Source organism: Lucilia sericata, unplaced genomic scaffold, assembly GCF_015586225.1.
Source record: "Lucilia sericata isolate MDLA Ls3-8-SP2 unplaced genomic scaffold, ASM1558622v1 Contig000116F_arrow, whole genome shotgun sequence".
NCBI classification, from domain to species: domain Eukaryota; kingdom Metazoa; phylum Arthropoda; class Insecta; order Diptera; family Calliphoridae; genus Lucilia; species Lucilia sericata.
In genome coordinates, this window is record NW_023994148.1 from 533,717 (window position 1) to 557,335 (window position 23,619).

The 23,619-nt window shown below is 30.3% G+C and overlaps 5 protein-coding genes across 7 annotated transcripts; 2 read left to right on the forward strand and 3 right to left on the reverse strand.

Annotated features, from left to right (window-relative positions):
- Window positions 1-352: 352 nt before the first annotated feature.
- LOC119600550 (vacuolar protein sorting-associated protein 45) lies at window positions 353-2,560 on the forward strand. Its single transcript, XM_037950828.1, has 3 exons — window positions 353-583; window positions 648-846; window positions 905-2,560. The coding sequence occupies exons 1-3, from the start codon at window positions 491-493 to the stop codon at window positions 2,338-2,340; spliced, it is 1,728 nt and encodes a 575-aa protein (XP_037806756.1). The 5' UTR covers window positions 353-490; the 3' UTR covers window positions 2,341-2,560.
- A 1,253-nt stretch (window positions 2,561-3,813) lies between these two features.
- LOC119600512 lies at window positions 3,814-6,594 on the forward strand. Of its 2 annotated transcripts, none has more exons than XM_037950770.1 (9): window positions 3,814-3,971; window positions 4,040-4,129; window positions 4,186-4,278; window positions 4,472-4,600; window positions 4,671-4,748; window positions 4,806-5,351; window positions 5,395-5,594; window positions 5,661-5,823; window positions 5,894-6,594. In XM_037950770.1, the coding sequence occupies exons 1-9, from the start codon at window positions 3,911-3,913 to the stop codon at window positions 6,373-6,375; spliced, it is 1,842 nt and encodes a 613-aa protein (XP_037806698.1). In that variant the 5' UTR covers window positions 3,814-3,910; the 3' UTR covers window positions 6,376-6,594. The 2 variants fall into 2 exon arrangements, with proteins under 2 accessions (XP_037806698.1, XP_037806699.1); XM_037950771.1 differs by having other exon boundaries at window positions 5,407-5,594; window positions 5,894-6,592.
- Window positions 6,595-7,727: 1,133 nt separating this feature from the next.
- LOC119600506 lies at window positions 7,728-20,738 on the reverse strand. Its single transcript, XM_037950756.1, has 20 exons — window positions 20,142-20,738; window positions 19,698-20,080; window positions 18,751-19,285; window positions 18,644-18,672; window positions 17,324-17,673; window positions 16,142-16,284; window positions 15,718-16,079; window positions 14,564-15,666; window positions 13,923-13,961; window positions 13,658-13,821; window positions 13,278-13,600; window positions 11,751-12,718; window positions 11,226-11,258; window positions 10,988-11,157; window positions 10,773-10,926; window positions 10,548-10,699; window positions 10,323-10,327; window positions 9,777-9,924; window positions 9,354-9,721; window positions 7,728-9,045 (listed from the first exon to the last, which is right to left on the reverse strand). The coding sequence occupies exons 1-20, from the start codon at window positions 20,298-20,300 to the stop codon at window positions 7,845-7,847; spliced, it is 6,789 nt and encodes a 2,262-aa protein (XP_037806684.1). The 5' UTR covers window positions 20,301-20,738; the 3' UTR covers window positions 7,728-7,844.
- On the reverse strand, window positions 10,400-13,953 carry LOC119600513. Its single transcript, XM_037950772.1, has 7 exons — window positions 13,658-13,953; window positions 13,278-13,600; window positions 11,323-11,417; window positions 11,226-11,258; window positions 10,988-11,157; window positions 10,773-10,926; window positions 10,400-10,699 (listed from the first exon to the last, which is right to left on the reverse strand). The coding sequence occupies exons 1-7, from the start codon at window positions 13,808-13,810 to the stop codon at window positions 10,506-10,508; spliced, it is 1,122 nt and encodes a 373-aa protein (XP_037806700.1). The 5' UTR covers window positions 13,811-13,953; the 3' UTR covers window positions 10,400-10,505.
- Window positions 17,171-18,989, reverse strand: LOC119600514 (zinc finger protein 2-like). 2 transcript variants are annotated; one of them, XM_037950773.1, is made up of 2 exons: window positions 18,850-18,989; window positions 17,171-17,926 (listed from the first exon to the last, which is right to left on the reverse strand). In XM_037950773.1, the coding sequence occupies exon 2, from the start codon at window positions 17,835-17,837 to the stop codon at window positions 17,283-17,285; it is 555 nt and encodes a 184-aa protein (XP_037806701.1). In that variant the 5' UTR covers window positions 17,838-17,926; window positions 18,850-18,989; the 3' UTR covers window positions 17,171-17,282. The 2 variants fall into 2 exon arrangements, with proteins under 2 accessions (XP_037806701.1, XP_037806702.1); XM_037950774.1 differs by having other exon boundaries at window positions 17,171-17,923; window positions 18,850-18,961.
- Window positions 20,739-23,619: the final 2,881 nt, after the last annotated feature.

Consider the following 23,619-nt stretch of genomic DNA (forward strand, 5'->3'; position numbering starts at 1 on the left):
GATAGAGCCAAAACACTGATAATCTGTGATCACTTTTATATCTCACCAGAAATGGATTTTTTGAGTGAAAACATAAAAGTCCATTTATCTTGGAAACCAGGAGAGATAGAGCCAAAACAATTATAATCTGTGATCACTGACTATTTCAGAAAATTTTCTTTACGCCTCTGATGAAGGGAATAAAAATGTATAATTATATATATTTTAATTATTTTATAACAAATTCTTATATTTCCACTTAACATATTTTTAGGCTTAATTACTATTATAAAACCAAGTGGCCGTATTTGTGAAATAAACCATCTGGCATTCCTTTTTTTCTACCCTATTGATAAAAACATCTGGTTTTTGACATTTGCGTTTGAGTGTGTAGGTGTGTAAGGAAAATATATTATTTGCAGAAGAAACGAAAACAATACATAATTTTTTTTAGAAAAAAGCGAAATAAACATATTTTATTAAAAATCTTGCCTAAAAATAATAAATAAAAATGAATTTAATAAATGGCATTAAATTGTATATAGAAAAGATGTGCTCAGAATCGGGGCCGGGCATGAAAACAATGCTATTGGATAAGGAAACAGTGGGTGCAGTATAAAAATAGATAATTTGTAGATTTTGTTACAATTTATTTTGGAAATTTTTAGACCAGTATTATATCAATGGCATTTTCTCAGTCGGATATGCTGCAGCGGGAGGTTTATTTATTTGAACGCATTGATTCGGGACGTTCCAATGAGCGCATGAAATATTTAAAATGTATAGTTTTCATAAGGCCAACCAAGCAGAATGTACAATTGTTGGCGCAGGAGCTAAGAAGCCCTAAATATGGTTCATATTTTTTGTGTAAGAAAGATTATGGGGAAAAATTAGCACAATTTACTGAAATTTATGTTTTTTCCAGATTTCAGCAACATTATACCCCGCACCGATATTAAATATTTGGCCGAGTGTGATGAAAGTGAATCGGTGCGTGAAGTAAAAGAGTTGTATGCCGACTATATGGGTGTTAATCCCAATTTATTTTCCCTTAACATTCCCACTTGCATGCAAAGACTTAATTGGCTGCCCGATGCATTAACACGTTCTGTACAGGGCATAATCTCGGTATTGCTGTCCCTCAAACTAAATCCTGTAATACGATATAGGGCAGGTTCGACGGTTACACAAACTTTAGCCAAACAAGTGTACGAACAAATAACCAAAGAATCTTCTCTATTCGATTTTCGTACTCATGAAAATGGAGCTGCTCCTCCATTGCTATTAATTTTAGATCGCCGTGATGATCCAGTGACACCTTTACTACACCAATGGACTTATCAGGCCATGGTTCATGAACTTTTAACCATACGCAATAATCGTGTGGACTTGTCGGAAAATCAGGCAGTACCCAAAGATTTTAAGGAATTGGTCTTATCGGGAGACCAAGATGAATTTTATGCCAAAAATATGTATGCCAATTTTGGTGAAATTGGTTCGACCATTAAAAATCTTATGGAAGAATTTCAACGTAAGGCAAAAGATCAAAAAAAGGTGGAAAGTATTGCGGATATGAAAAATTTTATAGAAACTTATCCACAATTTAAGAAAATGTCCGGTACGGTGCAAAAACATTTATGCATAATGGGTGAATTGTCCACAATGACAACAAAAAGGAATCTATTTGAGGTATCAGAATTGGAACAGGAAATAGCCTGTAAAGCAGAACATTCCCAACAATTGCAACGTATTAAGAAGTTAATAGCAGATGAACGCATTTCCCTAGAAGATGCTTTAAAACTAGTGGCTTTATATGCCTTGCGCTATGAACGTCATGCCAATTGTGATACTTCGAGTTTACTGCAGATTTTAAAAATGAGATCAGCACAAACACACATAATACCCAGTTTAATAGAATATGCAGGCACCCACATGCGCCAGGGAGAACTATTTAATTTGGTGCGCATTACCGATGCCGTCAAATTGACACGTAATCTTATTAAAGGCCTTAAGGGAGTAGAGAATGTTTTTACCCAACATACCCCGTTGCTAAAGGAAACTTTGGAGGATGTTTTCAAGGGTAGGGAACTAGATCCCACCTATCCTGCTATTAACTCAGAACTAGTACCATTCCGTCGTCCACCTCAAGAGGTGGTAGTTTTTATTGTCGGTGGCACCACCTATGAAGAGGCTTTATCGGTGCATCAATTGAACAATATGGGTTATCGCGTTATATTGGGTGGTACGACCATACACAATTCTCAAAGTTTTATTACTGAAGTTTTGGCTGCCACCGATGGTATGCAATTTAAACATACCAAATCTATGTTAAAACATTATGCTTCAACTGAAAATTATTAAGTTCTCTAGGCAGTCGTACCATATACATATATCTATTTATAAAAGATTTTTTAGATAATTAATATTGATTCTTTATATATATTGTACTGTGTAGGTATAGTTCCAAAATATAAATCTATACCTTGGTGTATTTATGTTATTATTAAAACTATTAATATCAATTAAACTATTATTTATAATCCCCAAGTAAAAGTTAATAAAAACATACTATAAAATCAAACTACTCAATCTATCAATCAAGTTTATAATTTAATTTCTTTAAAATATTTCTTATTGGAAATTATTGTTATGAATCAAAAGTAGACCCTGTATTTTTTATTGGAGTTGGTAACATTAATACTTTTTGATTTTTTTAATAACTAAATTAATTTTTCACAAATTTCGTATCAACTATGTATTTCTTATTGGAAAAATTCTGATATGTATAAGTCAAAACTGGATCCGGCGGTAAGTTCTGCATTTAGTAACGCAAATATTTTTGTATAATTAACAAAGTATTTTACCAAAAATGGCGACTTTAATATTAAAAAATACACTTACCTTTCACTTGTTAATGTAATTTGCTTTATATTATCCTTTTAAAGTTAATCATATTTATAATATATTATATAAAATATTATTTATAACAATATACACTTTTTCTTTCACTATTTTCACTAATTTGACTTTAATTATACGCAACACAAAATTTAAAACACTTCTAAAATCAAAACTAAACTTGATTCTTCAGCGCGTCCTTTTTGATTGTATGTGCGTGTGTTTACAGTCATTCATCAATGAATGTTAACAGAAAAACTTTGACTTTACAATGTTTACATAAATATAACGGTAAAATTGTTAGCATGTGAAAAATATGTAAAGAAACCTTAAAAAATTACAATATTAACATAATTTACTATTCTATTTTTATTAACTAATAAAGTTTTTTCTCAAAAATTTCTTTTGAAAGATGTTTTCTACAGAAAATATTAAAAATATTTGCAACAATACCAGTTACATGATCTCTTAGAAATCTTCTATAGAAAAGTTTATTATAATTTGTTGTTCTATTTGAAATCTCCAATAAGTTTTCTATAGAAAAATAAGATGATTAATTTTAAAACGGTTTTTACTTAATGAAGTTAATTGATTGCGTGATTTTTGAGAAGTTTTCATAGAAAAGTTTATTTTAGGAAGTGTACTGTAGAATAGTTTCTTCTTCAGGAAGTTTTCCATAGAAAATTGTTTTCATAAAAAAGTTTTCTATAGAGAATTTTTTCAAAATAGACGAATAATTAGTTTTAATTAATATATTTCTTTAATTTTTTTAAATATGTAATATGCTAACTTTTAAATTTGTAAATATATAACAATAATACCTGCTCTATTTCTTCTGGTAATCTCATCTCTCGCACATTCACAAATAATTGATAGCACCAACATATGTTTTAAGTTTTCTTAAAGATATGGCAGCACTATGATACAAGTTTTTTGTTTACAAACCAAAGGACAATTAAAATTATTTTGTGAATGAATTTTATTTACAAATTTATCCATATTTAAGTTTATAGCGAAAAACAAACTGAAAAGTATGCCGAAAAGAAAACATGATATCTTTACGGAAAAAGTCATGGAGGAATTTCTCGATAATGGTTTGTATTAATTAAAATAAACCAAAGTGAAAAAATTTAAGAATTTTCCCTTTTTTATAAAACCCAAGATATTCCAGTAAAAATAAAAACCCAGCTGGTATCTGATGATGAGGAATCTGATATGGATCATAACGAAATAAAAATAGAGCCATATGAAGGTAAAGATGAAATCTTTATTTGTACATTTTTTATGGTACATAAAATAAATCTTTAGTTTTAGAAATGAATGATGATAGCTTATCTATAGAGGATCAACCTTTAACAAGAAGCATTGGCATTCAAACGGACGCTGTTTGTGAGACCAATGGTAAGTTATTTTGCTCTTTTACTTGTTAGAAATCACTGAGAGAATAGAATTTCATAATCGGAATGACACCTTCCCAATGTCTTATGATTTTAACATTATTACAGTGAAAATTTGTCATTTGTACAATGAAAGGTTTTCATTTTGTGCAGAAATATTGTATTTCATATATGTATGTATGTTTCTAAATTTACAGTAAATGTCCAGAAAGTTTTGAATACTTTAAAAGCGAAGCATTTGGTGAACAGTAAACTGATGGTGGATAAGTTATTTCAATCGATTGAGAAGGTCGTAGAAGATTGTACAAAATCCATAAATAGGAAGGGTAAAGAAGAAATATTTAATACCTATCTTTCTTTTTAAAACTCAACAATGTGAGCTAATTTTACTTTTAGATGCAGGGCTGGAAGATACTACATTGGTAGGCCTATTAACTTCCTGGGACTTGAAACATCTCTTGCAATTTTTTCAAGGTAAACATTAAAAATTATAAAAAAAGTTATAAAACTATAAAAATCAACTACTTCTAGAACAAAACATTACAATTAAAACGCTTTCCTTATTGACCTCTAACGATTTAATGGAAATTACACAGCAAATGAAAATAGGCGACAAAATCCTATTCAAACATAATTTAGAAAAGTGGAGAAAGGATAGAAACTTACCCGTACTCTTGCAACAAAGCACAAGTGAAGCACAGGAAGCTCAATCTCATTATTCTGGTACCGAAGTTGAAAATCCCAAAGTAAATGTTTTGGATATTTTAAAACTACACAAAAATGGTTGTAAAATTTTAAAATTTTACGAAAAATCGCAAAAAATATCTGAAGAACATCGTTCCTGCATAATGAATATAATAGTACAACATTTTGAATCAAAAGATCTGCATATGTCTCTGCAAACCAGTTACCAATTAGAAAATCAAATACTAAAAATTTTTCCAACAGAAAAATTAGAATACTATAGAATAGAACGCAGGGGAAAGATATATTCAAAGTATTATAACAAGAAAAAACTGTTGAAATCTTTAAAAACTAGCGAAAGCAATTCAGTTACAACAAAAGAAGACGCACTAGGTATTTATATGTATATAGAGTTAAACAAAAAATTGTATTAAAGTTTGTTTTTTAGTACCAGAAGATGATGCAGAAGTGTATATCCATGTCCTAAAGACCCAAGATTTTAGAACTCAGGCATATAGCTTAGCATGGGGTAGCTGTGTTAATTATCGCTTGAATCAAATAAGAAACGAGTGTCATAATATTAAAGAGGTCTTAAAACTGTGGCCTGAATATAAGGGACCTAGTGCATGTAAATTTGTATGTTACTTTTTTGGAGTAATTATTTACTTTTTCTACATTTAGGACTGTTATTTTTTTTTTCAGATTGAATGTGACTTTAATGGATTATACCATAAAGTAGCTACTACTGTGAACTGGAACGAAAAGTTTCTAAAACTTTTTAAATATCTAAAAGATCATAATAACACGAGGGAAAAATCTATTACTGATATTCTAACGACTATAGAGGTACCTCAATCTGATGAAGGTATGTATTTCGTTTATGTTTTAATAACATCTATAATGATCTTTAAATTGCAACTTCTTTGCCTTTACAGATAAAGATCAACCGCTATTATACCTCAAGTTACTATGGTGTCTGCATAGCATTTTGTTTCAAACAAAAAAATGTGCCAGAAAAAATACAAACGGTAAAATGGAATATGGCAAATTTACCATAAAAGATTCTCAAGAATCATTTATTTATATAAACTCTACAATGCAGTCTTTGAAAGATCACTTGGCAGCTTTAGCAGCAAAAGACGACCCCATTCCGCCTTTTATTTTAGGTTTAGGCGATGTGAATACCTTAGAAATTGATAAATTTTTCATATATTTAGATGACAAACTTATAATATGCGATAGTTTTATGGAAGCTTTTGAAACATGTTTTAAATCTTTTCATGTATTTAATGTTTCTTATCCAATGGCGTCTGAACCATTTTGGATATTTGTAGAAAATTATTTTTATGGCATTTTCAAAAATGTTAAATCGTATACAAAAGTGTGTATACTTTTAGATCAGCTATCGAAAATGTAAAAAATTTTATTTTTCCTTAAATTTCCATAAGGAAATATTGAAGTTATTAATTTATTAAATGTAATGTAATGTTTTCATTATAATAATGAAAAAAGTTTTCTAAAGTAAATTATTCTTTTAATTAATGAAATGCTTTTAATAGCAGTAATGAAATAATTTAGTTAAATAATATTTCAATACATATAAAGTTTATTTTTAAGGGGTTTTCTATAGAAAAGTTTCTTAATGAAGAAGTTTTTTTATAGAAAATTTTAACATAGAAATTTACTGATGTTTTTGATAAATTTTTCATTCAATTAATGAAGTGTTTTCATTATAATAACAAAAGAAGTTTTCTGAAGTAGTTGATTATTTTAATTTATGAAATGCTTTCATTACTTTAATGAAATTAGTTTTCTATTGTAAAGTATTTAGTTAAAGAAGTTTTCTATAAAAAGAGTTAACAAAGAAGTTTATTATAGAAAAACGATAAAAAGCTTCTTGTTAATGGTAAATCGTATGTCTCTGAAACGTTTCATTGATAATAGATTCTTTCAATTAATGAAATACTTTCATTAAAGTAACGAAACAAGTTTTCTTAAGTAAATTATTTAGTTTAAGATGTTTTCTATGGAAAGTTTCTTATTCAGAAGAGTTTCTACAGAAAAGTGTATTGATAAAGAAGTTTTCTATAGAAAATACTGAATTTTTTAATAAAAGATTGTTTAAAAAGAAGTTTTTTATATAAAATTGTCTTTTTATAGAAGTTTTCTTTAGAAAGTTTATTGTTAATGTTAAATAAAATATTTTTGATTCTATTCGTTGATGAAACATTCTTTCTTATTAATGAAATATTTCATATTAATAACGAAAGAGGTTTTCTAAAGTAAGGAACATAGTTGAAGAAGTTTTTTATAGAAAATTTCTTCTTAAAGTAGGTTTTCAATAGAAATTTGTCTCGTTAAAGAAAGTTTTCTATAAAAAGGTTCTTGTTTATGTTAAATATAATGTTTTTGATTCTATTCATTGATGAAATATTCATTCATTTAATGATATATTTTCATTATAACAATAAAAGAAGGTAAATCAATTTCATTCATGTAGTTTTCTGTAGAAAATTAAATTTTGAGGGAGTTTTCTATAGAAAATTATCTTGCGTCTGTTAAAGAAATTATCTATAGAAATTTTTAATGATGGTATGTATAGGAATTTATTAGCACTAAACATGTTTTCTTTATAATACTATAATACTAAAATCTTGTTAAAGAAATTTTCCTTAGAACATCTTTAGTGTTTTGCTAAAGAGGTTCTAAGGAAAAGTATGCTCTTCAAAGACGTTTTTGTAAAGAAAATTTTCAACAACTAGAATTAAATTTGATGTTAAATTTAATTTATTTTATATGTACATTCTAGTTTTAAGTTTGTTTAATAAATAAAAAGAAAATTTTATAATTCTTAACTTACTGTACTGTAAACTAATTAACTTAATTCTAAACTAAATTAGTTGCACTGTTTTCCACAACATTATCCATATGACCTAACTTAACACGATGAGCTTTTAGAGTATTACTTTGCGTAAATGTGCTGCCACAAACATTACAACAATACGGCCTTTCGCCCGTATGTATACGAAAATGTATACTTAAATCTTTGGAGTATTTAAAGCTACGTTCACATTGTGTACATTTATAGGGTCGTATATCGGTATGTGAACGCATGTGGGTGGTCATTTTACTGGAAACACGAAAAGTTTTACCGCATATTTTACAGGCAAAAGGTTTTTCACCCGTATGTATGCGTCGATGGCAGGTTAATTCGGAGATGCGAGGATAGGCACGATCGCAGAGATCACATTTAAAAGGTCGTTCGCCCGTATGTCGTCGCATATGCACTATGAGATGAGTTTTACTGGAAAATGAGCTGCCACAAATGGAGCACAAAGAGCGTACTTCGTATCTTTTCGGTTTATTGGGTTTGACAGGTGATTCTTCACTAGTTTCCTTTAGCTCTTCTGTAGAATTTTCTGCATTAGTTTCTTTAATCTCATTCTCTTGACTGTGTTTATTTTTTATGTGTATATTAAGATGTTTCTTTTTTGTATAATTCCTAGGACATTTGTCACACTGAAAGATTCTTTCTTGTGTTGAGGGTTTACGTATGAGCGGCACTGTATCGGGACCATGAAAGGTACGCATGTGTGTATACATATTGCAGGAGCGGGAAAATTTACGAAAACACAATGGACAAGTACATTTTTGATCTTCAGGTATGTGACTAGTGCGTTGATGTCGAGCTAGAGCTTTGGAATTATTAAATATTTTATTGCACTGACTACAGGGCACGGCCACATCATCATCTTCGGTGGTTTCTTCAGATTTTCTCGATTTTTTCGTAATTTTCTTTTTATCATCTTTTTTACTATTTGAGCTGTTGGATTTTTGCTCTTTTTGCCAGTCCATATCATCTGTTGGGTCGTCTTGATAATCCTCATCATCAGTATCGCTATCTTTATCGCCGGCGCCATCATCGTCATCCTCTTCGTCATCTAGGAATAAATCCGTTATAGGTTTTGTATTTAAAAGGGTTATATCATCCTCCTTTGTTGTATCCACATTCAATATATCCTCATTAACTTGATGTTCAGGACCATTTAAGTTAGTTTTTGCTTCATTTGTTTCTTTTAAAGTTACTCTGTAATCAAAAAGGTTCAATTTTTATAATGAAGTTAATTTTTCACTCTATTCTAGATGAGCCGTGTAATTATTCATTCCATTCTATATAAATTGTATAAATTTTACTATCCTATATAAAACTTCACGTTTTTCACTCTATTCCAAATAAACTGGTTAATATATTTTACTATATTCAAGACGAATCCGTTGTTTTTTCATTCTACCCTCGATGACCCGTTTCATTTTTCATTCTATATGAATCGGTAAATTTTTCAAACTAATCTAAAACCAATTAATTCAAATTAAATCATTTCCATTCTTACTTACATTTCCACCGTATCATTTTCCTCATCACCATCCTTTTTTTCACACAATTCCTGAACATTTAAGTGATTAATTTGCGTAAAATCTTCCGGCTCCTCGAGCTTTAGTTCAACAGAACAAGGTTCTTCAGTTTTCGCCTCAGCCCCAGCCTCATCATGTTCCATTTTTATTTCCAAACAAGACTGTATATCCACCTGAGCCTCCTGCAGACAATCCAATTGATTATTTGTCTCATCTCGTCCCATTAACATGGTCATTAAACGTTCATTGACTTCATGGGTTTGTTGTATGAATGCATGTGAGGCTTTTAGTTTGCGTGAACAGCTGTCGCATATAAATTGTGGCAATTCTTTGTAAGCTTCATCCATTATCTTGGAAATATAGGAAATTACCAAAAGTTTTTATCCAAGTTTCTATAAAACTTACATTTATATTGGACACCTCCCTTAAGAGTTCTGCATAGGATTTCTTTTGCAGACCGCCAATACATTTGGTTAGGAGCTTAAGACCTTTATTGGCATTGTAACATGCACGACACTGTTGCTTTTCCAATTTTTCCATGTTATTTTGTTCGCTTTATTTACATAAAAACAAATTTTTATATTTTCCTCATAAATTTGTTTATTTTTCTGTGATTTTATTGCAGAGACCTGCGCCGGTTCTGCTTAAAGCCTTTAATGTTTGTCGGCACAGGACTCTGTTTTGTTGGGTATTTATTAAATGTGTGCAGTGTTGTAAAAAAAATAGTATTAGTATGGTTATCAACCATTTGAAAGGAAACCTATAGTGTGTGTAATTTATAATAGCAAATTTTTAAACCAATTTAGTGAAGACACGCACACATATATATTAATCAGAAACAATCAATAGTGGGTTTGTAGATATACTAAATTTACGTTGACATAAAATGATGCCAAAATTGTCTTTTTTAGATAAAACTTATATTTTGCTTTAGTTTGGTACATTTAGTGCTTTTGCTTAAGTTAAATTAGAAAATATGAAATTGCGAAATTAAAATACATAATTTTTATTTATTGTTTAAGAAAAAAATATACTACTACATAATTAATTTTTGGGTTTTTTACATAATTTATTATAAATAAATTACAAACTATATTTAAATACTAGAAGAAAAATACATATCAAATTAAATAATTATATAATGATCTCATTTTGTGAAACATCTTGTGTATCAACCAATTTAGAAGCTGCAATTTCCTTGGCTACATTATCATTCTTATCCTTAGATACACATTTTTCTTTAAAATAACGATTTTTAACTAATTTTAAAGCATCTCTTAAATGACATTTAAACGACTTTTCAGTACAATTTTCATCATAAGTACCATCTGGGAGAAATTTACAAAAAAAATCCCATTAAAGACACATAAATAACGTTTAAAATAAAAACTTCATACTCACGAAACAAAACATTAACAAATTTGGTGTAATTTAAAAGACGCTGTTTATTATGACTGCCATCAACATTAAATTCTACCAAAAGTTTGGGCGTCATTATATCGGATAGACCTTTTTTTAGGCCACGTTGACCAGCTATTGCTCTTATGGAAGAAATCTAAATCATAACTACTAATAAATATATAGTTTTTTTTTTAGATTTTTTCATTAATACTCACATAATCCTTTTCATTTTGTTCATTAATATTCTCTTCTATTTCATTTAATTGTTCTATAGTACTTATCGGAAATATTTTTAAAAATCTAGGATTTTTATTTAATGACTTTTCTATAGCATCAGTATTTTCGCTTAAAACATTTAGCACTAAAGTATTTTGATTTTTGATATCTAAAAAGGAAAAGAGTTTAATGTGAGTTTAAGCAGAAATTTTCAATTTTAAAATATTAGTAATTTACCTCTCATTTGATGCTTCAAAATTTCATTGTTTTCTGAAAAATTGTAATTGTTTAATATAAAATTAAATATTATAAATTTTTTTACAGTGTAACTTACGTGTTAATAGATCCATTTTTCTATTCAGTAGTGCCAGCATTTGTGTTATATCATTTTGTACATCATTTGAAGAATTTACTTTACTAATTTTAAAACTGTAATACAAGAAATTAAAAAATATTTAGGACAATTTAAAAATTTAATTTAGAATCTGATTTATTTTTTAATATATTCCAAGTAAACCGGGTTCAGTAAATTTCCTAGTTTATAGTCTAGTTTATAGTGTAGTGTAGTCTAGTATATAGACTATTGTCTGGGCTATATACTATAGACTAAAGTACAAAGCCTAAACTATTTTTAAAGGTCTATAGTCTATAACCATTAACAACGAATAGAATTCCATTATTTACAATTTATTTACAATTTTTACAACAAAACATTTGTAAAACTATTTATCTAAACTATAACATCTGTAGATTCCGAAATACTTTCCATGTGACCCAATTTGGCACGATGAGTTTTAAGGCTATTACTCTGGGTGAAAGTGTTGCCGCAAACATTGCAACTATAAGGGCGCTCACCAGTGTGTATACGAAAGTGTATATTTAAATCTTTGGAATATTTAAAACTGCGTTCACATTGTGAACATTTATAGGGTCGTATATCCGTATGTGAACGCATATGTGTGGTCATTTTGCTGGAAACACGAAAAGTTTTACCACAAATTTTACACTCAAATGGTTTTTCACCCGTATGAATGCGTCGATGATAAGTCAACTCTACCAGACGGGGAAAGGCACGTTCACAGAGATCACATTTAAATGGACGCTCACCCGTATGACGACGCATGTGTACCATTAGATGAGTTTTATTGGGAAATGAACTGCCGCAAATGGAACACAAAGGTTTATGGTATATTTTTGGCAGTATTTCCTTGTTTTCCTCCTTCTGCTCATTATCTTGTGTGTGTTTAGTTTTGACATGAACATCAAGATATTTCTTTTGTGTATAATTTTTGGGACATTTTTCACACTGAAACATCCTATCCTGGGTTAAGGGTTTTCGTACGAAGGGCACAGTATTGGAACCATGAAATGTACGCATATGTGTATACATACTGCAGGCTCTTGTGAATTTTCTAAAACATATTGGACACGAACATTTTTGATCATCTGGTATGTGGGTGGTGCGTAAATGCCTTGTTAAGGCTTTGGAATTATTAAATACTTTATCACATTTTTTACAGGCAACAGCCACATCATCCTCATCACTTGTGGTTGTTTCAAGAGGGTTTTCTTCATTATTTTTCTTTATTTCCTCCTCTTGTGTTTCAATATTATCTGATTGCTTTTCTTCACAATCTTTTTCGTTTTCATTGTTGCTTTCGCTTTCTTGATTTAGTGAATCTTTGTTTGTTTTTAAATTATTTATAGATTTATCATCTTCTTTTTTAACACTTTTTATAATATAAATGTCTGGTTTGGATTCGATCCTCCCTTTAACATTTGCTCTAGAATCAAAGGAGAAAATTTATCGTCCGTTCAGCAACATTTGCATAAACTCATTTATATTTTCAAAAATACTATTTGAGGGGAAATTAACCGACTCCTATCGAATATTGTGACACATTTAACGATTCATATGTTCATATTAACTAGTTCGAAAGAAATTGTGTAAAAAAAATGAACAAGTTCGCATAGAACAATTTGTGAAATGAACCGCAGCATTTGAAATATTGAAAAATCGATTCTTCTGAAAAAATTAGGACAATACTATACTAAACTAGACTATAGAGTGGACTTCAGACTAGACTTTATACTAGTCTATAGACTGGACTACATACTAAACTGTATAGACTAGACTATAGACTAAATTATAGATTAAACTACAGACTAAACTATATACTAGAGACTATACACTAGACTTTAGACTAGACTAGAAAAATTTACTATGCACGCTTTGGATAACATTCAATATTTTGACTATTAATAATAAATAAAAATCAAATAACTTACAAGTCCCCGCTATCATTGCCCTCTCTCACACCGCTCACTAAACCAGCAGGAATTTCGTCACCATCATCTTTCAGTTCATCATGCCATTGTGGTTCAGGTTCTACTTCTGGCAAGCTGTCCTCAAATTCCATTTTAACTTGCACCGGAGCCTCCTCCAAACATGTGAATTCTACAGCGGATGTATCCTTTTGATTACTCAGCATTGCTATTAAACGTTCATTCACCTCATGGGTTTGCTGTATAAATGCCTGGGCTGCTTTCAATTTCCGTTGACAGGTCTCGCATATGAATTGTGGCAATTCATTGTAAAAATCGTCCATTATCTGATCGAAAAAAGTGTTAGCCACAAATAAGCTTCATGTTTAAGTTAAATTACTTACATTTATATTGGAAATATCAGCCAGCAGTTCAGCATAGGATATCTGTTGACTGCCACCACCACATTTGGTCAGATCTGTCAGAGGTTTTAAGCCTTTGGTGGCATTGTAACATGTACGACATTGTTGCTTTTCTAATTGTTCAGTGGTATTCATTTTTTTCTTTTCTTTAAAATGTATTAAAATGTAAAAACAATTATTTTATTTTTATTTAGAAAATGTTTTGTTTATTTTCCTTTTACAAATTTGTTATTTCTGTTTTATTTACTATTATATTTTGTTGTTTGGGAGCGAATGTTGAGAATGCCTGTAAAACGAACAAACCAAAAGTTAGTGAGTTGTTTTTATTTTGAAGTGGTGAATTTCTGTTAATGGTGAGAATGTGAAGAAAAGCGTGATAGCTTACTTATCAAAAGAAATAACATTTTTCGGATTTTTACGTAGATTGTATGTATTTATTTTAAAATTATATGAAGTTTTCAAAACCTAAGAATAATTTCTTCCTTTAGTGAAAACTGTATAACCGGTCCTAAGTGTTTAAAAAGGAAATAAAAATTAATTAAAAATATATTAATGTTTTTTGTTGATATCATTATTCTAAATGAATCGTTTTAGATTTGAAACTTTGTCAGATAAATCAAACATTTTGCAAATTTATTCCTATTTATCCGAATGTTTTTTTTTAAATATAAACACAGATGAAATATTTAAATGTATTTTTATTTTACACAAGGAAAAAGAAATACTGATGTATAAATTTTAATAATTAATTATAATTAATAAATTAGATTCCAGTTATTTGTAAAAGACATTAAAATTAAACTTAATTTAATTTAAAATAAATATAAAATTTTTTAAAAATGCAAAATATTGCAACAATATTATTACTAAAACTCAAAAAATACACCTAAACTACTGGCTCCTTATTGACGACCACCTCATCCATATGGCCCAATTTTGAACGATGAGCTTTTAATGTATTACTTTGAGTAAATGTACTGCCGCAAACATTGCACTTATAGGGACGCTCTCCCGTATGTATACGAAAGTGAATATTTAAATCTTTGGAATATTTAAAACTTCGCTCACACTGTGTACACTTATAGGGTCTTATATCCGTATGGGAACGCATATGATTGCTCATTTTACTCCAGACACGAAAAGCTTTATCACAAATCTTACATTTAAACGGTTTTTCGCCGGTATGTATACGTCGATGACACACGAGTTCCGAGGGACGCGGATAGGCGCGATCACAGAGATCACATTTAAAGGGACGCTCTCCTGTGTGACGGCGCATATGTACTACCAAATGAGTACGACTGGCAAATGAAGAACCGCATATGGAACATAAGGAACGTACTTCATATCTCTTTTTAGGTTTATCCTTTTTAACAGAATCTTCTCCAGTAGCCTGCGCAGTTTCCTCACTAGTCGATGTTTGCTTTTCTGTCCCCTCTTCATTATTGCTGTGTTTTTCTTTTATATGTAAGTTCAAATGACTCTTTTTAGTATAATTTCGTTCACATTTATCACACTGAAACTGTCGTTCTTTAGTGGAAGGTTTACGTATTAGAGGAACTGAATCGGGACCATGAAATGTACGCATGTGTTTATACATATTACAAGAACGTGAAAATCTACGGCCACACAGTGGACAGGTACATTTTTGTTCTTCCGGTATGTGTGTATTGCGTTTGTGTCGGGCCAAAGCTTTGGAATTGTTAAATATCTTATTGCATTCTTCACAGGGTACAGCAATATCATCATCGGGATTATAGGAGGATTTTTTGCATTTTGTGCGGGTTTTCTTTTTAACTTTTGTATTCTCAACAGCAACTTTGTCATCTTTCCAATCTGAATCTGAGTTGTTGACACTTTTATCATCATTAGAAAACTCACTACTGTCTTTAGAATCATTTTTGGTATCAACCTGGTCTCTTGTTTTAACATTTTCATTATCAGATTCTGCCGAAAGAGGACGTTTATCTTCCCTTAAAGTTAAACTAAGGCTAAAATTTAAACTCCTTAAGTTTTGAAATTATAAAAAAAACCTAACTTACTCTTCTTTTAAAGTTTCCTTGTCCTTTTTCAAACTTAAAACATCTTCACTGCAGTTATCTATGGCCATTTTATGCTCCGGTTCCTCTACCTTTAATTCTACAAAACATTCCGGTTCGATCTGTCCCAAATAGTCCATTTCCTCTTCTTTTTCTGCTTTAATAGTATCCGTAACAACTATATCTACCGGTGGCTCTTGTAAACACTTAAGCTGTTTATCAGTTTCCAATTGCTCGGCAATGGCTAGCAAACGTTCATTAACTTCCTGGGTTTGTTGTATAAAAGTATATGCAGCTTTTAGTCTGCGTACACAAATTTCACATATTGAATGGGGCATTTGCTCTTTATAAAAATCCTCCCTTATCTATGGAAATTTTTAAACAAAAAGTGATATTGTACCAAAATAAATAAAACCAAAGAAATTACATTTATATTGGCCACTTCCTTTAGTAGTTCAGCATAGGATTTTTGCTGTTGATCCTCGCCCGAACATTTGGTTAGACTTGTTAGGTATCTTAAACCTTTGGTGGAATTATAACACGCTCGACATTGTTCTTTTTCTAATTTTTCTATAAAATCCATTATTTCTTAACTTTTATTAAAAAGATAAACAAATATTTAATTTTCCTGTGCAAATTTTTGTTTACATATACTTTTGTTTGTTTATTTTTGTTGTTGTTTGAAATTAGTGTTGTTGTTTTTGAGAAATGTATCGGGTACTTAGAAGTGTTTAATCGAATACTTCATTTTAGACGAAATCATTGAAACACAATGGGCTGAATTCTTAAATTGATATGTTATTGTAATTTTGAAACAACTTAAAGGAATTTTAATAAGACTTTGGGTTATAAAGTAGATTTTTTGGGAAGGACTCTTGTAGATAGATAGATAGATAGATAGATAGACAGACAGATAGATAGATAGATAGATAGATAGATAGATAGATAGATAGATAGATAGATAGATAGATAGATAGATAGATAGATAGAGAGATAGATAGATAGATAGATAGATAGAGAGATAGATAGATAGATAGATAGATAGATAGATAGATAGATAGATAGATAGATAGATAGATAGATAGATAGATAGATAGATAGATAGATAGATAGATAGATAGATAGATAGATAGATAGATAGATAGATAGATAGATAGATAGATAGATAGATAGATAGATAGATAGATAGATAGATAGATAGATAGATAGATAGATAGATAGATAGATAGATAGATAGATAGATAGATAGATAGATAGAAGATAGATAGATAGATAGATAGATAGATAGATAGATAGATAGATAGATAGATAGATAAGATAGATAGATAGATAGATAGATAGATAGATAGATAGATAGATAGATAGATAGATAGATAGATAGATAGATAGATAGATAGATAGATAGATAGATAGATAGAAACTTACCAAATAACTCCTTTTAAAATTGTCACAAATCAATTCGAATAATATTGCAAACATACATTTTCCTTTTTTACTTAAAAAATAAATAATACATTTTTAAATAAATAAATTTTTACAATAATTCTATTTTATAATACTATAACTTTTCACTCGTCATGGTGCATTTCCCTTTCATGTTTATACAAACGACAACGTCTCGTATAGCTGCGATCACATTTATCGCATGCGAAGCGATTATCCTTCAGGCGTATTTGACGCTTTGGCTCTAAAACACTTACATCCGTTTGATGTAAATTACGCATATGTCTACGAAAATGATCAGATCGTCCAAATTTTTGTCCACACATATGACAAACGAACTTCTTTTCGTCCGGCACATGAGCATGACGCTGGTGTCGTGTCAATTTCCGTAAATTATGAAATATTTTCCCGCATTCATTACAGGGCACAGCTGTATTGATGTCATTCACTATTTTGGGTTTATCTTTTTTAGCTATTTCAACTTTTTTACTAGGAGTGTGTACAGTTTTTAAGTGCCTTTTTAGGTGATAGGTTCGTGAAAATTTCAAATCACATAGATGGCAAGGTAGTTTCTTTTCTTCAGGAACATGGGTGAAACGTTTATGGCGATTTAATTTATGCACGGTAGTAAATAATTTATTGCATTCAGAACAGGTTAACATTTGGAGGGCAGTTTTCATTTGTATGGGATTTTACGGGGTTCTTGTTTATATAATCCATACTATCTTCTGTAGCCTCATTTCTATATTCCGTGTCATCGAAATTACTGCTATAAGTAGAAAAAAGAAAGAGGAAGGGAGGGGGGCGGGAGCGAGCGAGCGAGCGAGCGAGGGACGAGCGAGCGAGCGAGCGAGCAGCGAGCGAGCGAGCGAGCGAGGAGCGAGCGAGAGAGCGAGCGAGCGAGCGAGCGAGCGAGCGAGCGAGCGAGCGAGCGAGCGAGCGAGCGAGCGAGCGAGCGAGCGAGCGAGAGCGAGCGAGCGAGCGAGCGAGCGAGCGAGCGAGCGAGCGAGCGAGCGAGGAGCGAGCGAGCGAGCAGCGAGCGAGCGAGCGAGGAGCGAGCGAGCGGCAGCGAGCGAGCGAGCGAGCGGGCGAGCGAGCGACCGAGCGAGCGAGCGAGCGAGCGAGCGAGCGAGCGAGCGAGCGAGCGAGCGAGAGCGAGCGAGCGAGAGAGCGAGCGAGCGAGCGAGCGAGCGAGAGAGCGAGCGAGCGAGGAGCGAGCGAGCGAGCGAGCGAGCGAGCGAGCGAGCGAGCGAGCTATCTACCTACCTATCTATCTATATCTATCTATCTATCTATCTATCTATCTATCTATCTATCTATCTATCTATCTATATAAATCTTTATTAAATTTTAACGATATTTTTTTAATTTTCTCATATTAAACCATTTATTTTCTTAACATAAAATAATTTTCTTAAATTCAAGTTTTTAAAAAATATATAAAAAATAATAACACTAAAAAGTAGTTAAACAATTAAATGAATACCATTCTGGCAAAGAACTTTTATAAGGATACTAAATAGAAAATAAAAAAATATTTCAGAATTTCTTATTAAAAAAACTTTTACTTATAACAACAAATAAATGAAATTATTGATCTTTATGCATTTTATGATTATGCTTATTTAAATGATATCGACCTAAGGCCTTAAAATCACATTTATTACAGGACAGTTTAAATATATTCCGTACCAGCACATTTTTATTATGTTCGTCTAGCATATGCTTTTTAAATTCGTCGGATTCTTCAAACGTGTGACCACATTGCGAACAAAGAAATATACATTCTGATGGCATGTGAAAACGATAATTGTGATGACCTAATTGTCCAGAAGTTTTAAACTTATACAAACATTTTTTGCAGATAAATTTTTTTTCTTTTAAAATATTTGCATTATTCTCGGCTGTATGCCTAGTCGATATGTGGTATTTTAAACTAGAGGATTTTTTAAAAAATAAATCGCAATGAGGACAATGTTTGTATTTATGGCGTTTTAATTTTAAGGCATTTGGAAATATTATTTTGCATTTATCGCATTGGAATTCGATGTTATTATTATTAATTTCTAGGCCTGGTGTTGTATTATTTTCATTCTTATCTCTAAAGTTCTCATTTCTATTGTTTGTACTAAAAAAAAGAAGAAAAGTAACGGTTGTTAATAAAATTGATTTCGTTTTGTTTCTATAACAGATTGTTAAATGAATTTTGTTAGAATAATATTTAGTTACGGAATTGGTCTAGGTTAGTTAGTAACATACTACCAGTGCCTCTGGGGGGAATCGAGTCTACGACCTTTGGTCTGACAGAGTTGAACACTACCTTCTAACCTACCGGAGGCATACACAATTAGAGTTAAAGTTTTGGAAGTATTTTTTTTGGAACAAAATCGATTTAACATTTACAATACCGTTATTTATAACGACTTAATACAACAAATTCAATTTTAGTTTTTGCCCAAACTAAAAGATCATTGCACAACTATAAACAAATGTATCTAAACATTGTTACTATCCCTTTTCTAAATTATTTTCCCACTTACCTATCTTCACAGTCTTTGTCTGTGAAGGCAACTGTTTCGCACTTAACAGCTTCTACCCTTTCCAAGAGACTGTCTTTAATTGCTACAGTTTCGGTTTCAACAGTTTCTTCTTTCCTTTCCAAGGGATTATTCTGTAATACCGCTACATTTACTGCTATCTCCACATCATTGTCTGTTTCCATTTTAATTTCCAAAGGAATATTCAATTCAGGTATTTCTATAAAGTGATTCTGTTTAGTTTGTAATTGACCAGCAAGTGTTTTTAAATATTTATTAATTGTATGCGTTTGTTGTATAAAATCATAAGCAGATTTAAGTTTTTCACAACACGTTAAGCAAATATATTGCGGCCAAAGGTCTAAGGGAGAAACTGCTTCCATAAACTGCAAATTTACAGAGAATCCATAAGAAAACTTTTATAAATTTTTCTAAAAAATAACTTACATCTATTTGACAAACTTCTGTTAATAATTCGGCATAGGTTTTAGGTTCATTTCGGCTTGTCCAGGATTCTGGCAGAGATTTTAGTAATTGTAAATTACTTTTTGAATTATAACAAGTACGACAATGTTGTTGACTTTCTAATGGATCTTGAGTAGTCATTTTGTGCGAAAACTTATAAATAATTAGGATATAATTGTTTCATTCAATTTTCATAGAATTCTTAAAAATTTACAGTTTTTTTCCTATAAATAACTAAAAAACGTACAGTTTGTATATATACAATTGTTTACAAAACAAATAGACAACAACAAATAATAAATAAAATTGACAGTTATTTGCAACAACAATAAATTGTAAAAGCCGATTATTTACAATTGGCAACACAACCGCGGACGACTAACTTTAGCATTGTTGCTAAAATTAAATTTGTTGCTATCTCGAGAGAGTCCCTTATCATTCAGAAATATTTGTTTTTAAATATGTATGTATAATAAAAACAAAACTTTGTTAATTTTTAATTAAATTTAAAAAATCCTCTGTCGTTCATTGTTTTTCGTTAGCCGTTTATATTCTAGTGAACAACTTGTTTACATTTTCTTACTGGCATTCACTGTAAATTAATAGCTTTTGCTTTACTTCAAAATAAAAGTACTATTTTCTATTACTAACATATTTTACAACTCTGTTTCGTTTTAATACAACCAAAGTATATTTATGAGGTGACAACAATACTTGCTGCACAACAAACCCTACAAGAACAGTGACAGTCATTTGATAGGTCATTTGACTGGCACTACTGATGTATTATTTCTATCACAGCGTAAAGCAAAGTTTCTATCAGTTTCTTAAGGCAAATGGACAAAAGTGATGGAAACATTTGTGTACATGTGATTTTTTTTCTCCCTTGCACTTATGAATTCTATCGACTTTAAAACATATATTTGAGCTCCTCACTCTTTTGTTGTTTACTAACCAAGGATGACATAAATATTAGTCAGGATTGACTGATCATGCTTGATGGATATATCCATCACAGTTAACAAATTAAAAATGATGTATTTATCGGTCATTGTTGACTAATCATATGTGATGAATATATCCGTCAAATGTGACGGCTATACCAATTTATAATAAAACACAATTTATTATTATTATAAGATATATATTTGTTAATTTTATTAATATAATAAGCATGTACATAAATTAACAATCATTTCACCATTTTACATACCTCGCAGGATCTTAAATCCGCTGATGCTCCTTTTAATTTGTGGAAATAAGTTGTCTGTAAGAAATACATATAAATATCGAAATATAAAAATTAAAAGTAAGTAATCATGTTACCATAGATTGATTAAATTCCGAAGTGTTTATCTTCAGCTCCACTTCCTGCACTATTTTTAAATTCTGTTTATAATAATTCTCTTTATTTTCAATAATTTATAGACTTTGTAAATTTTGAAATTTTTCGCTTCTTGATCTTTGGCTTTTACAGAAATAATTAATTTATAACGTCGAAATATATAACCAAAGTAAATTAATAAAGTAGCGACACGAGTTGTTGTACAACAAACGTCTACAAAAACCACAGGCAATTTGTTTTTGTTCGAAATACTCACTTGTCAAAATTTGTTTACAAAAATGAACCAATAATTAATGGAAAATATGGCATTATTGTTGTACCTTCCAAAAATATGTTGTTATTTATATTAAAAGTCACAGAGTTTTCTTTATTTTTTAAAAATTAGAACATTTTTAAAAATATTATACACTTAAAATACACTTTTTCACATTAAATACAACAAATTACTCAGAAATTTGTACAAAAGCAAGCGTTAAAATGAAAACAAATATGGCAACATAAACATTTTTGACAAGTAAGTCCACAAATAGCAAGTTTAAAAAAAATAGTCAGCTGTTCAAATGAGTCTACTTTATAAATTTACTTTGTATATAACTCTAAAACACAGTACAGTCAAATGTAGTTGTTTCACTCTTTCATATGCAAATGAAACACTTTACCACACATTGGGTACATTAACAGTCATTTTACCGGTCATTTGACTGTCATTATTGATGGAATTATCCATTAACTATTTTTTTTTTTAGCAATTTTATAAAAAAAATGTTGCAAGAGTGTTAGTGAAATCATTTTGTATGTGTTAGTTTCGGTCATACATTTCTTGTAGCCCTGCCAGCAATTTTGTAGTCGACTACGAGAAAAATTCACTTCTAGTTTACTTTTACAGACTGACTATAAGCTAACTACAATGTAATGCAGAGCTGTCCCGAAATTTTGTATTTGGCAACGTAAAGAACCGACTTTTAAATACTAACTACAAGCTAACTATAATGTAATGCAGAAGTGCCTCAAAATTATCTGGAGAGAATTAATTGTATTTCAACATGTTTTCTCTTGTTTCTCTATTATTATGATTTTATTTGTTAACTTTAGTAGACTGACTATAAACGAACAACAATGTAATGCAGAAATGTTCCAAAATTTGGTATTTATTAACGTAAACAACCGACTTTTAAAGACTAGCTACAAGCTAACTATCATATAATGCGGGAGTACCCCAAAATTATCTGGAGAGCATTTTGTTTCGACATGTTTTCTCATGTTTCTTTATTATTTGGAATTTGTTTTACATTTTTGTCATTTTCTTCTATACGTTGTGAAATTTGAGTCAGTAAATTGGAAAAATTAATCATAAAAGGTTAAATATTTTAAAACTCGGTCCCTAAATTCTAAATTCTGCTGATTAATACTGTAAATATAATACATTAACAGTTAACATTACACAAAACATTTTCAAATTTATTTTAGATTTGGATCAATGGGAATCATGGAAATAATGAACAAATCATTCATAATTTTATGGGTACCGGTGTTATTATTAGTTCCCCTGCAGAAAACTGATGTCTATTAATTTTAACGAACTAATATCAGAACTTGTATTAAACCGAAATGTAATTTAGATAACTAGTAGTTAAATTTTAAATATATTTAATTAAAATATAATTAATTAATACAGTAGGGAATTCAAAAGAAAACTATTGCTTGACTTTTCTGCAACTAACTTTAAGTTAGTTAATAAAGAGTTACCTTTAAGCTAATTTTTTAGTAACTAACTTTAAGCTAGTTGAAAAGTCATGCAGAGTCGGACAATTGACTACTGCGTATGACATCACCATGTTAAAATAGTCAGTTGGCTCCATTAAAAATAATCCAAGAATCAACCATAACTAGTTGATGAAAAAGCCGGCTTTTAATGCATTTAAAGTTAGTTGAGTTGCTGGCAGGGAGGGAACATCTACAACAACCACAAGCAATTGTTTGTGTTATAAATATACCATTCTGTCAAATTTTGCCTGTTGTTCTTGTTATATTAAACAAGTTGTCAAAATTATCCTGTTGTTTTTGTTATATTAAAATTAATCAGCTGTGCTTTTGTCGCCACTGTATATATACACT

Bases quoted from the DNA above. Each gene is read 5' to 3' on its own strand.
- LOC119600550 (XM_037950828.1), top strand. From the start codon at position 491: ATGAATTTAATAAATGGCATTAAATTGTATATAGAAAAGATGTGCTCA. The intron at 584-647 runs GTGGGTGCAGTA...GGAAATTTTTAG, and splicing joins TGCTATTGGATAAGGAAACA to ACCAGTATTATATCAATGGC. The intron at 847-904 runs GTAAGAAAGATT...TGTTTTTTCCAG, and splicing joins ATATGGTTCATATTTTTTGT to ATTTCAGCAACATTATACCC.
- LOC119600512 (XM_037950770.1), top strand. From the start codon at position 3,911: ATGCCGAAAAGAAAACATGATATCTTTACGGAAAAAGTCATGGAGGAA. The intron at 4,279-4,471 runs GTAAGTTATTTT...CTAAATTTACAG, and splicing joins CGCTGTTTGTGAGACCAATG to TAAATGTCCAGAAAGTTTTG. The intron at 5,824-5,893 runs GTATGTATTTCG...TTGCCTTTACAG, and splicing joins GGTACCTCAATCTGATGAAG to ATAAAGATCAACCGCTATTA.
- LOC119600513 (XM_037950772.1), bottom strand. From the start codon at position 13,810: ATGAATACCACTGAACAATTAGAAAAGCAACAATGTCGTACATGTTAC. The intron at 13,601-13,657 runs GTAAGTAATTTA...TTTTTCGATCAG, and splicing joins CTGATATTTCCAATATAAAT to ATAATGGACGATTTTTACAA. The intron at 11,418-13,277 runs GTAAGTTATTTG...CTTGTATTACAG, and splicing joins GGCAATGATAGCGGGGACTT to TTTTAAAATTAGTAAAGTAA.
- LOC119600514 (XM_037950773.1), bottom strand. From the start codon at position 17,837: ATGAAAACTGCCCTCCAAATGTTAACCTGTTCTGAATGCAATAAATTA.
- LOC119600506 (XM_037950756.1), bottom strand. From the start codon at position 20,300: ATGACTACTCAAGATCCATTAGAAAGTCAACAACATTGTCGTACTTGT. The intron at 16,285-17,323 runs GTTTGTATAAAC...TGGATTTTATAG, and splicing joins CAGCTATACGAGACGTTGTC to AAAAATTAGAAAAAGAACAA. The intron at 9,046-9,353 runs GTAAGTAAGAAT...TTTTGATTACAG, and splicing joins GAAAATGATACGGTGGAAAT to AGTAACTTTAAAAGAAACAA.